The following is a 12,958-nucleotide window of genomic DNA, read 5'->3' as shown; positions in this document are numbered from 1 at the left end:
GTATGAGGGGTCTGTAAATATTTTCACAGCCCTTTTTTTGACTTGTACAGTATACAGGTCCTTGATGGAAGGCAGGTTGGTAGTAATTGTTTTTGCTGCCGTCCTAATTACTTTCTGAAGTCTGTGCCTGTCTCGTTGGGTTGCAGAGCCAAACCAGACAGTTATAGAGGTGCAGATGACAAACTCAATAATTCCTCTGTCGAACTGAATCAGCATCTCCGTGGGCAGTTTGAGCTTCATGAGTTGGTGCAGAAAGAACTTTCTTTGTTGTGCTTTTTTGATGATGTTTTTTATGTTAGATGTCCATATTAAGTCTTGAGATATGATAGAACCTAGAAACATATATATAGTAGATTATTTCAGTATGTAGTAGATACACACTATATAGCCTATATATAACCCATACACCCATACGCACATGCACACAGACACACACACAGAGATTTGATCACAGTTTGCACTTAAGCTAAAGCAGTTCAGTGAACAAGCATCTTGTGAAATGATTCAACTTGCTGCAATGATGCATAACAAGAAGCACTGGCATCATATCTGTTTTAATGGAGAATTTATATAAAAACTGATTAGGGGTGACATGATAGCAGTGTTCCAGTATTTGAGAGGCTGCCATAAAGAAGAGGGGGTGAAGTTATTCTCCAAAGCACCAGGGGGCAGGACAAGAAATAATGGTTGGAAACTAATCAAAGAGAGAAGCAACCTGGAATTAAGGAGAAACTTCCAAACAGTGAGGATAATTAACCAGTGGAAGAGCTTGCCTTCAGAAATTGTGGGCTCTCCATCACTGGGTGGTTTAAAGAAGAGTCTAGACAAGTCGCTTATCTAAAATGATATAAGTTCTTCTGCTTGAGCAGTAGGCTGGACTAGAAGATCTTCAAGGTCCCTTCCAGCTCATTCTATTCTAAAACATGATTTGGCAAGGGCAAATTACCCCCAAATAGATTTGGAAGTTAGCCAAAATGCTTCAGGAATGCAATCTTTGTGAATTCCAGAACAGACCGACTAGCTTACAGCTCCTAGACGAATAGGAGCAACAACAGTGTGGCTTGTACGTTCCAGGTTTACACACTGTGTTTCAACAAAATGGAGAACAGCTATTGCTAAAGGGAGAATTAATAGCTCAAGAAACCATTTAAAGCAGGGGTGTCCAACCTTTCACCTTCCCTGGGCCACATTAGAAGATGAAAATTTGGTTTGGGCCGTACATAAAATAAAATAACAGTAACGATACCTGATCATCCAAAAAAACCATAGAAAACATAGTTAACATATTACATTTATTTGGAAATGAAGTTAGTGAGATGTTTTTATTATTTATTATTTATTATTTATTAAAATTATTTATTTTTTATCACGGTTTATCATGGTTTATTTTCCAGCCAAATTTTGCGGGGGGGGGGAGAAAGCTCGCCCGCCTCGCGCCTACCTCTCCTCCTGCAAATGGCCCGGCTGGATGAGGCAGGACTGGAAGGCAGAAGCAGCGGGGGCAGCGGCGGGGGCAAAAGCGGCAGCGACGGGGGGGGCAGAAGCGGCGGCGCGGGCAGAAGCGGCGGCGGGGGCAGAAGCGGCGGCGGGGGCAGAAGCGGCGGCGGGGGCAGCAGCGGGGGCAGAAGCGGCAGCAGGGGCAGAAGCGGCAGTGCCGGCGGGGGCAGCAGCGGCAGCGGCAGCAGTGGCAACAGCAGGAGGTGGCGCTCTGAGAGCGCCCGCCTTTTCTGTTGCTGCTTGGCGTGGTGCTCGCCTCGCGCCTGCCTCTCCTCCTCCTCCTCGCTGGCTCTGGCACGAAGGTTGGGGTGGGCACTGGGCCGCATTACAAGGCGACCTGGGCCGCATGCGGCCCGCGGGCCGCGGGTTGGACAAGCCTGATTTAAAGTCAAGACAGACACACATGTTCTTCTGTAGCATATAGACTACTATACTGAGTTCAAGAATCATAGAAAAAAGCATCTTTAAAAAGAACAGGAACTGGTGCTTTAGTTCTGCAAAGACTGTTCTTCTTATAGACTAGGTCTGTGATGGTGAACCTATGACACACATATGGTGGCATGCAGAGGCATTTGTGTCGGCATGCACGCTGCAGGCAAACTTACCTCACTGGGCATGCGCATGCCTCACAGCTGATTTTGGCCGGTTTGAGGCCTTTTTCGGCCTCCCAAATGCTTGAGGAAGGCTTCTGCAGGCTTTGCAGGCCGAAAACTAGCCCTGTTTCATCACTTCCTGTTTTTCCAAAAATACAGAAGTGACAAAACAGGGCTAGTTTTTGGCTTGCAAAGCCTCCAGAAACCTCCCTCAAGCCTTTGGGAGGCTGAAAAAGGCCTCAAGCTGGCCGAAAATCAGCTGTGAGGCGCAGTGCAGGTAAGGGGGCAGTGGGGGTGCGGGGATGGGTGGGTGGGGATTAGTTTAGTTTACTTTATTGTCATTGCACCTCGTACAACAAAATCAAGCACCATCTTCAGTGCACATCATGACCATAATCATGAAAATAAACACAAACACACATCCTTCACCCTTCACACATTGAATCCGCATGCATAGGGGATGTGGGAGGGTGTGCACTGCCTTCTGGATGCTGGCACACGAGTGTGAGCATGCAAGCGCATGCACAATTTTTGGCACAAGAGCCCAAAAAGGTTAGCCACCACTGGACTAGGTCTAAAACATAGAGATCTCCTTGCATGAAAATGTCCTTGTAGTAGAACATTGGGATAAGACCGTTTTATCTACTCCAAGAGAAGGAATATGAATAGTCCTCAAGTTACCATCACAATTGGGACAAGAATTTTTATTGCTAAGCAAGGCAGTTTTTAAGTGAGTCTTACCCAGTTTTACAACCTTTTTGCCATGGTTGCTAAGTGAATTACTGCAGTTGCCAAGTGAATGATCTGAATGTTAAATGAATGCAACTTCCTCATTGATTTTACTTGTTAGAAGATAGCTGGGAAGGTTTAAAAATGGCAGTCACACGCCCCTGGAGTGCTGCAACCATCGTAAATATATGCCAATGGCCAAGTGCTCTCTATCAACATGAGAACTACTGCAACACTGTGCCTCCCATTCTTGATTGTCTACGAAGATTCTCAATCACCTAGGTCAGGGGTCTTCTAAATTGACAGCTTTAAGACTTGTGGACTTCAACTCCCAGAATTCCTCCTCCAGTCATATTAGGTTAGGAATCCTGGGAGTTGAAGTCCACAAGTCTTAAACTTGCCAAGTTTGAAGACCCTTGATCCAGGTCATGGTTGTCCCAAAGGTGTTTTTCCAAAAGGCAACTGGACTTTTTTTGTTTTTTGTTTTCCCTTGAAACCCTTTTGCTTCTCATCCAAAAAACTCCCTCACTTTTGTTCTTCAGAACTGAAGAAGCTTCTTAGATAAGAAACAAAATGGTTTCAAGGGGGAAAAAAAAAACCAGAACTGAGGAAGTTTCTCAAATGAGAAGCGAAATGTTTTCAAGGAAAAAAAACAAGAAAGTCCTATTGCCTTTTGGACTCCCATTCCTAATCTACAAAATCAGTCCAGAAAGATATCATGATCCCTGGTATCAAAACCAAAGAGAAATCAAATACATTATTTCTATACTATGCCCTGACACCAACTAGAAATGTTCTTGACTCCCTGTTCTTATTTTAGTGTAGATTTCTTCACATGGTGCCCTCAGGGTATATTGAAGCAATTCCCATAATCTTTCGGAGAGCTGTTCTATTGCAAAGGCATAACAAAAGAGAAAGGAATGGAAAAGTCACACAATTCACGGGATTTGTAGCCTGAAGACAAAGAATTCTAGGATTAAACTGTTAGATGTAATAATAACAAACAAACAACAACAATAATAATACTACACCAGAAAAGGAATGCCTGTCCAGGTAGGCTGGGCCATTAAATACCAGTGGAAAGAAAGAGAAAAAGAAAAAAAGAAAATTGCAGCAAATACAGTGAAGTGTTTCCATTTGTTTCTACATTAGGAAATGCTGGAGAAATATGCAAATGAAACCACTTTTTTTTTTTCCAGGTGATGCTTTAGAAGAAGTGTGTCAAATAGAGGTGACAAAGGATGACATTTTAAAAAAATAATGAGTCATGGAAAATTAGTGGCATTCAGGAGAATTATCAAGCAGTGCAGAAATGAAATGGCCAACTATTACCTAAAATTTGCAGCTTTACAAAAAAAAAACAGCCTCTGTATTTAAGAACCGGAAGTAACACCAATTTATAAAAGGGTCCAGGTAGGATGCAAAGGATTATAGCACTGCCATCCTAAGTGCTCCCTCTGATAAATTGGGTTGAAAAGATTATGAAGAGTAGAAGTGATAAGTGTTTCCATTTTTTAAAGCTTTGTTGAAGAAGAGAAAAACCCATGTCTTTTGGAAAAGATAGTTTTGCTTCAATAATTTTTTGCCTTTCCTTGGAACACGGACAGCTTTTCACAATGGAATCAAGAAGTCTCTTTTAGTGACCAAACAAAATGAAAAGGGAACTTTTAAAACAGCCAACACCCTGGTGCAATCATAGAAACAGGTTTGATTGGTTTTTAGATTAGAGCTTTTCAATCTTAGCAGCTTTAAGAATTATTGAAGTCCATACATCTTAATTTTGGTGAGGTTGTGAGAACCAGAGGAAATGGTCAAGCAGAATTTTCTGGTATTTGCATGTCAGGGAACATATGTGTCTGTCATTCCAGGAAGGTTACATAAGTGTTTCCTTGATATTTCTGCAAATATGACATTCTGACTAGCTGGCACTCAAACAGCAAACCACAGAACAGGAAGTTAAAGCAACCAATCAGCAGACCAGCCGGCCGTGTAGCTCTGGGATTTGGGAGGTGTGCCCATCTGCAGCCATCTGCAACCACTGGTGGGATTCAAAATGTTTTACTACCGATTCTGTGGGCGTAGCTTGGTGGGCGTGGCAGGGGAAGGATACTGTAAAATCTCCATTCCCACCCCACCCCACTAACCTGCTTTCCAGCTCCGCTCTCCTGTGCAGGGCAACAAAAGAAGACCCAGCCAATCAGCTGCGACTCAAGAGGCAGCGAATAGATGGGGGTAGGGCCAGTCAGAAGTGGCTGTTAGCTTTGGAAGCCATATTGAAATTCGATGCTCCCACGCTGCCACAATTGACCCTCAGAAAGTGGGAGGGCTAGGAATTCATTTGAGTACATCTAGTTGGAAAAAATAAAATTCTTCTGCTGGTTCAAGGTCACTGAGTGTGGCGCATAATGAAAGGGGAGTCTTATTTTAGGACGGATGGTGATTGGACCATGTGATGGCTAAGGTGGGGGGTGGATTTGTAGTTTTGATTTTTGAAAGGAAGCCTGAAACTTTCAGATTTGGGATTCCACAGATGTGCCAGTTACTAGCCAAATAAAGGAACCTTTGAGAGATGTCTGTCTCAGAGTTATTGGTTGGAATGGAGGGTTGCTGGAACACTGACAGTGGTATTTGCCAGTTCTCCGAACTACTCAAAATTTCCACTACCAGTTCTCCAGAACTGGTCAGAACCTGCTGAATACCACCTCTGTCTGCACTTACCTATCAACCCCTTCGCCACGCAGGTCTGCTCAAGCTTTAAGGAACTCTGCCTATGTCTGAGAAGACCAGGGGTGGGATTCTACAAGTTCGCATCTATTTGCTAGAACCAGTTGTTAACATTCTAAGCAGTTTGGAGAACCGGTTGTTAGAAGAAATGACTGGCCTAATCCTGTAAGGAAGGCAGGAAGGAAACATTCTGGTGTTGCTTACAGAAACTGCCTCTCTGTTAGCCCTTATTTCATTCTTGGCAGGACTAGACTTCCTGTCTCAGGAACTTCTCTGGAGTTTTTCCCCCTCCTTTGCTTGCTTTGCTTGGTACTTTGCTTGTGTGGAGTGACCATTCAGAGTTACAATGGCACTGAAAAAAGTGACTTATGACCATTTTTCACACTTACGACTGTTGCAGCATCCCTACAGTCATGAGAGGCCAGGCGAGGAGATGCGTGCCTTGATATAAGTGATGTTGAGTTGGCCACGCCCAGCCAATGTCATGACCACCAATCCATGCCCACCAACTTAGCCATGCCCACAAAACCAGTTGTTAAAAAATTTGAATCCCACTGCTGGAGTAGACCCCTTTGAGTTGTCTGTCCAACATGTGAGAAGCTTTAAAAAAAGACAACTAAAATAAGATATTAAGATGATGTTCTTCATTATGGAAAGCCGGATTGATCAGTCATGGTCCCATGGTCACTCAGTTGCCTTCTGGCCCTTCCAACTATCATTGCAGATATCTACAGCTGGTCCACCACTTACAACAGTTTGTTTAGTGTACATTTGAAGACAACAGCACTGAAAAAATGACACGGCCATTTTTCACACTTGCAATCCTCGCAGCATCCCCAGGGTTGTGTGATCAAAATTCAGATGCTTGGCAACTGACTCATACTTATGGTGGTTGTGGTGCCTCGAGCTCACACAGTCACCTTTTACGACCTTCTGAGAAGCGAGGTCAATGGGGATGCCTGATTCACTTAACAAGCACATGGCTAACAACTACTGCAATTCACTATGGTGAGAAAGCTTGTAAGATGGTCAAAACTCACTTCACAACTGTTTCACTTTGCAACATTAATGTTGAGCTCAATTGTGATTATAAGTTGAGGTCTGCCTGTAATGGTCGTTTTCTGCCATTTGAGGCTGGGGATCAGAATAAGCTATAATGGAAGACTGAAGATAAGTGTGATAGGATAGGATAGGATAGGATAGGATAGGATAGGATAGGATAGGATAGGATAGGATAGGATAGGGTAGAATAGAATAGAATAGAATAGAATAGAATAGAATAGAATAGAATAGAATAGAATGGAGCAAGCGGCCAGTTTCAACTATCTGAGTGTTACCCTAAAAGAGGACCTGACCTGGGGTCCTCACATCATAGCCCTGGTCAAAAGGGTCCAGCAGAGATTATACTACCCGAGACTTCTCAGAAAACAACAACTGAATGAAAAACTGCTGGTGACCTTCAACCACTGCACCATAGAGACTATTTTAAGTTACTGCACCTCTGTATGGTTTGCCAATTGCACAGTACCAGATAGGAAAGCACTCCAGAGGGTTAATGTTATTGCCCAGAGGATCATTGGTTGCCCTCTCCCCTCTTTGGAAGAGCTTTATAGCTCCCACTGCCATAAGAAAGTTCAAAACTTTCTCAAAGATCCATCTCATCCTGGGCACCCTTTTTTTGAACCATTACCATCTGGCAGACGATACAGAATAATAAAAACAAGGACAAATAGGCTGAAAACAGCTTCTATCCCAGGGCAGTAGCGCTTTTGAATTCTGCTGTAAAGTGCAGTGTTGGTGTGGTGTCGGGGATTTCCTGTTCAATGTGTGAAGGGTGAAGGATGTGTGTTTGTGTTTATTTTCATGGTCATGATGTGCACTGAAGATAGTGTTTGACTTCATTATACGAGGTGCAGTGACAATAAGGTAAACTAAATAGAATAGAATGGAATAGAAAATAGAATAGAATAGAATAAGATAATAGAATAGAAAATAGAATAGAAATAGAGTAGAATAGAAAATAGAATAGAATAGAATAGAATAGAATAGAATAGAATAGAATAGAATAGAATAGAATAGAATAGAATAGAATAGAATAGAATAGAATTCTTTATTGGCCAAGTGTGATTGGATACATAAGGAATTTGTCTTTTCAGTGTACATAAAAGAAAAGATACATTTGTCAAGAATCATCAGGTATAACACTTAATAATAGTTCAAGTGTACAATAATATCCCAAAACTCAATACAAGCATAAGAATTCCTGTGTCTCTCACATTTTTTTAATGAAACCCTATAGCTGTTTATATCATTTCCTCCATACCCCAGATATGTCAGCTGTGGCCTTGGGCTCTAAGAACTGTCCTTACTTGAATACAGATGCTACATAAAAGTGCTATATAAATTACTATTTAATAAATGTAGAATGTGAATAAATTAATAATTACCTTGCTTCCTGCAGCTGTCAGCCAGATGCTTCCATGAAGAAGGCTATTATATCCTTACCAGAGGGGACATTTCACTCATACTTGGTTTTATTTAGAGTTTCATCTTTGTGTTTGCAACTGGTTGGTTGATTGATTGGTTTGTGATATTGTTCTAATGCAATTCTTTTATGGAATTTTCTTTCTGTTGAAAAATATGTTGCCCAGAGACTTTAGATTTAGGGCAATGATAAGCAAGCTTCTGCAAATAATTTAACAGATTAACACAGTTGGCAGGGACTTTGTAGGTCATCTAGTCCAACCCCCGCCCAAGCAGACCCTACACCATCTTGACAGGTGACAGTCCACTCTCTTCTTGAAAGCTTCCAGTGATGAAGCTCCCACAACTTCTGAAGGCAACCTCTGTTTCATTGGTTGATTGTTCTCACTATCAGAAAAATTCTCCTTATTTCCAGGTTGGATCTCTCCTTGTTCAGTTTCCATCCATTATTCCTTGCCTGACCTTCAGGTGCTTTGGAAAACAGCTTGACCCCCCTCCTCTCTATGGCATCCCCTGAAATCCTGGAGTATTGCTATCATGTTTCCCCTGGTCCTTCTCTTCACTAGACTAGCCATGCCCAGTTCATCGTTTGTTTTAGCCTCCAGTCCCCTAATCATCTTGGTTGCTCTTCTCTTTCTAGAGTCTCAACATCTTTTTTTATAGCATGGTGATCAAAACTGGATGCAGTACTCTAGGTGTGGTCTTACTAAGGCTTTATAGAGTGGTATTAGTACCTCCATTGATCTTGATCGTTAGATCTTCATGATCCTGAAGTTGTGTCCATACAGAATCAAACCACCTATGGCCTCCAAATCCTCTTTCTAGACAGTCCCAAAACCCCACTATGACCAAGACTGATGAAAACGGACATTTTCTACCATTAGCACCTTAGGCATCCTATGATCTAAAAAAAATAAACATTATCCCAAACATTCTCCCAACCAATTTGCAGGTCTCACCAGTATTAACTGCAGCCCTCAGTCACCAAAAGTTAATTCCTCCCTAGGTTAGCTCATCACTGTTAAGGCACCTTCGCTAATGCATTGGATTTTTTGGCTGCCACCCCACACTCTTACCTCATATTTAATTGGTTGTCCACGAAGACTCCAAGATCCCTCTCACAGTTATTGCTATTAAGCCTTGTTTCACCCAGACTATATGTGTACTTTCAGTGTAAGACTTTACTTTTCTCTACATTGAATTTCATTTTGTTAGATAGGGTCCAGTAATCAAGTCTGTCAAACTCCATCGGGATCTTGAGCCTATCGATCTAGGGTGTTAGCTATTCCTGCCAGTTTAGTATCATCTGCAAATTTGGTATATTAAATAGATAAATATTTTTTGCTGCTTAGGCTCAAGATTCTTTGTCCGAAAGTAGATCTTACATTGCTTCAAACTAGACAGAAACTAAAAAGGATTGTCCATTTGTTCATAGCATTCTTTATTTGCGACAGATTGGTGAGCTTTGTAATTGTAATAATGTGTTTGACGTCAATTAGCATCCGTGTGAATAACAACAGAAATTACAACCTGGAAGTAGCTTCGGATACAATATACAAATAGAAGAATAAGAAACCATGGAAACTTAGAAAGAAGCAGATGGCATTTCCAAGGCAATATTATCTTCTTGATATTTGTACTGATAACTGAGTGACGGGTGGGGAGTTGCAGCAATTTTTTTCCATCTTCTTGATTGACTTTATAGTTTCTCGATTAAGCTTCAATGGAAACAAGTTTCTGTCTACACCTTTTCCAGTAACCAGGAGAATGATGAATTCCCTGATCCAAATGATCCCAATCAGAGAAGAAACACCTGTTGGGAGGGATCCTAGGTGCCCTCTGACCTTGCTTGTTTTCTTGCAGACGTTTCATCACCCTAACTAGGTAACATCATCAGTGCTAGTCTTGCAAGAAAACAAGCAAGGTCAGAGAGCAGCACCAAGGACCCTCATTTCAATCCTGAGCTACAAAATATTCTCCTTTGTAAGAAACCCCCGGTCTTTGATTTTGACCAGTTCAAATGTTCTCCCTCAAAATAATCATCAAAACCTGAGTGTTAGCATTCCAGCAAACCTCCATTCCAATCAGTAACTCCAAGACAAGCGTCATCTCAAAAGTACCTTTATTAGAATAGCACCTGGCACATCTGTGGAATCTCGAAACTAGTTTCCCACAATGTCCCAAACTACAACCCATCCCCTTTTTTCCCATCATCACATCCCATGGACCAGTCACGATCTGTCTCAGTGTAAGATCCATTTTCTCTGCTGCGCCACACTTAATAACCTTGAACTAAGAAAAGAATTTTATTTTGTCTACTTAATGAATTGAATCATTCCCCTCCCAGTTTCTCAAGCTATATGGCAGCATTGAATAAGGTTTCCAAAGCTGACACTGAGACTCTGCTCTCTGCAACTGTCTCCTGCCCACAAAAGTATGGTTAGATGAGGATATTAACACAACGAGGATATTAATCATTGTACAATAATAAAGATAAGCTAGAGTTTGAAATAAATCTATCAAAGTACAGTCACTTTTCCCCATCATGTTGGTGAAATTTGCACACAGTGCCAGTGTCTGCATCTTCATCTTGATATCTATGGAGATTCTTAGTCATCCAGGTCATGGTTGTCCCAAAGGTGGTTTTTAAAGAGACAACTGGCTTTGGTTTGTCTTTGAAGATGTTTCTCTTTACATCCATGAAGCTTCTTCAGTTATGACTGGATGGTGGGGAATGGAAGGATTTATACTCCTTGCAGAGAGCTAGTCATTTGCATCCTTTTAGAGGGTCCTTGAGGCCACTTGGAGGTTTATCTGTGTTCTCAGCTCATACTTGTCAACAAAATGATACAAAGCCCATTAAACCAGCTATGGGGTCACTAAACATTGACACCGATTTGACGGCACATCATTAAGCCTCATATCTTCTCTCGTTTGTGCTTACCAAAATTAGCAGGGTAAATTTCAATATAAGAAACAAAGAAAGCTTTTAAAAAGTATATAAAAGTTTGCAAAGGTTTAGAGTGTTAAAACAATTGGGTGTGGTTGTTTTTCAAATACTTATTCAGATGTTGAATTCCATAAAATGGTGACCTCTCTGTTTCTTTATTTTCTTTTAACAGCTTAAAGCACATGCCGTAGATATGAATGGAAACAAAGTGGAAAATCCAATTGATCTCTACATTTATGTGATCGACATGAATGACAACAGGCCAGAATTCATAAACCAAGTCTATAACGGATCTGTTGATGAAGGATCTAAACCAGGTATGCCTTAATGTCTCATAAAACTATTTTTAGATAATAGACTTAGCTTGGTCTCTTGATTCGTTATTTAAGAAATCTGGATCGTCTTAGTTTAAAATATTAGGGAAACAAGATGAAGTTTGAAATTCCATAGCAGAGAAAACACACTTTTAGCCTGTATCACTGTTGCTCCTGTTAGATCAGAGAATGGAGAAGACCTTATACATTCAATTTTGCAGCTACTAAGTTTGTTGGACGAGCAGGCACAAAAACAGTCAGGAAAGTGATTGCAGCCTGGGAAAGAGGTTCCTTGTTAGTCAAGGGGAGTACTTAGACGGTGAGGGATGGGTAGCACAAGCAAGTGACAGTCAACAACTTAATAGCCAGGCATCAACACACCCCAATAAACATCTAAAAAGCCACACACAACAGGCACCATACAAATACCACACAGAAAAAGCACACATTCTGCTAGAGGGAAGCTCCCTGAAGATGGGCTCCAGCATGAGTCCAAAAGCTTGGAAGACAAAACCTCTGGTCCAAGTGACTGATCCAGGTTGGATCCTGCCATGGAAAAGAGGAATCAAATATTTTTACTTGATGTCCATAGAAGGCAATATGGAAGGATGAGGGTTGATTTCTTCAATATTGTGCAGTCTTGTCTTATCTGAGTGGCTAGGAGCATCCAGTTTAGGCCATCAGGGATGCAAGCCTGTGTCAGGTTCAAATCCAAAGACAACACAGCCAAATCAAGTCCAGTTTTTTACTTGCAGTGATGAGGTCACCTAGTTTGGGTAATGAAACATCCGCAAGAAAACAGCCAGAGAGCATGAAGGACTCATCAGTTTTTTTCATTTGCTAATTAAAAATTAGACATCCTAATAGAGAGAATCTTTCCAGACTAAAGCTATAACTTTCTAACCTAATTGATACACCCTGGGAGATTTTACCCTGAACCTCTTCCCCCATTTCCCATCCACTTAAAGGACTAGGCAGCCTCTTACTTTTCACTTCTCTCTAGACTGTATGGACTCTTCCTGGGAAACTGTGATCCATATGTTTGTTTGTTTATTCATTACATTTATACCCCCTCTCTGCCCCTCTCACGGATAAGGTGACTCTTAGAAGCTTACAAAGAGTAAAAATATAGAAAATTAAAAATTTAAATGCTATATGGGGGGTGAGATGTTCTTCTTACTGCCACCAGCCCACTTCCAATGGACAGCGCCCCCCTCAGGGCTGCAGGTCAAGCAGGAAAACTATATTTTGATACTGTTGGAAGAAATGTCCATCTGGGTTCAGTTCCAAGTGGGAAGAAAGACACTGGAAACATGGAGGCTGATTGGAAAGTTGTTTAATGGTGGTCAGGACCATATGGTTTGAAGTCCTGGGTAGCTGACCACATGGAGTGGAGATTGAGGTGTATTTATAGTACCCACTCTTGGGTTTTGAACTTGCTTCCTGTTCCTGTATTCGAATTGATTGTTAGACTCCCATGGGGCCATGCAGGGCTAATTTTGTAGGTTGTCTTGAGTCCCAGGCTTGGTTGAATCTTGCTGGGTGATGTAATCTTCCCAGATGCCATGTGGTGAGATAGGTAGAGGGCTAATCCTATTATGTCCTGAAGGTGAAGGTCTTTTGTCTTGTAGATGGGATGGCCCAGCCTTTCTGGGCTATTGATAAAG

General features: G+C 41.6%; 1 protein-coding gene across 1 annotated transcript in view; it reads left to right on the top strand.

The window, feature by feature from the left end:
* The window catches only part of CDH4 (cadherin 4), a 995,035-nt gene that overhangs the window by 812,171 nt on the left and 169,906 nt on the right, over window positions 1-12,958 (top strand). The window contains exon 6 of the mRNA XM_087928929.1: window positions 11,150-11,294. Within this exon, the coding sequence (XP_087785055.1) occupies window positions 11,150-11,294 (145 nt within the window). The remainder of the gene's footprint in view (window positions 1-11,149; window positions 11,295-12,958) is intronic.

The sequence above is a fragment of the Pseudonaja textilis genome, chromosome 3 (assembly GCF_049901715.1).
Source record: "Pseudonaja textilis isolate UNSWEBS1 chromosome 3, rPseTex1.2, whole genome shotgun sequence".
NCBI lineage: Eukaryota > Metazoa > Chordata > Lepidosauria > Squamata > Elapidae > Pseudonaja > Pseudonaja textilis.
The sequence above is the reverse complement of the archived record's forward strand: the minus strand, read 5'-3'. Positions and strand labels throughout refer to the sequence as shown.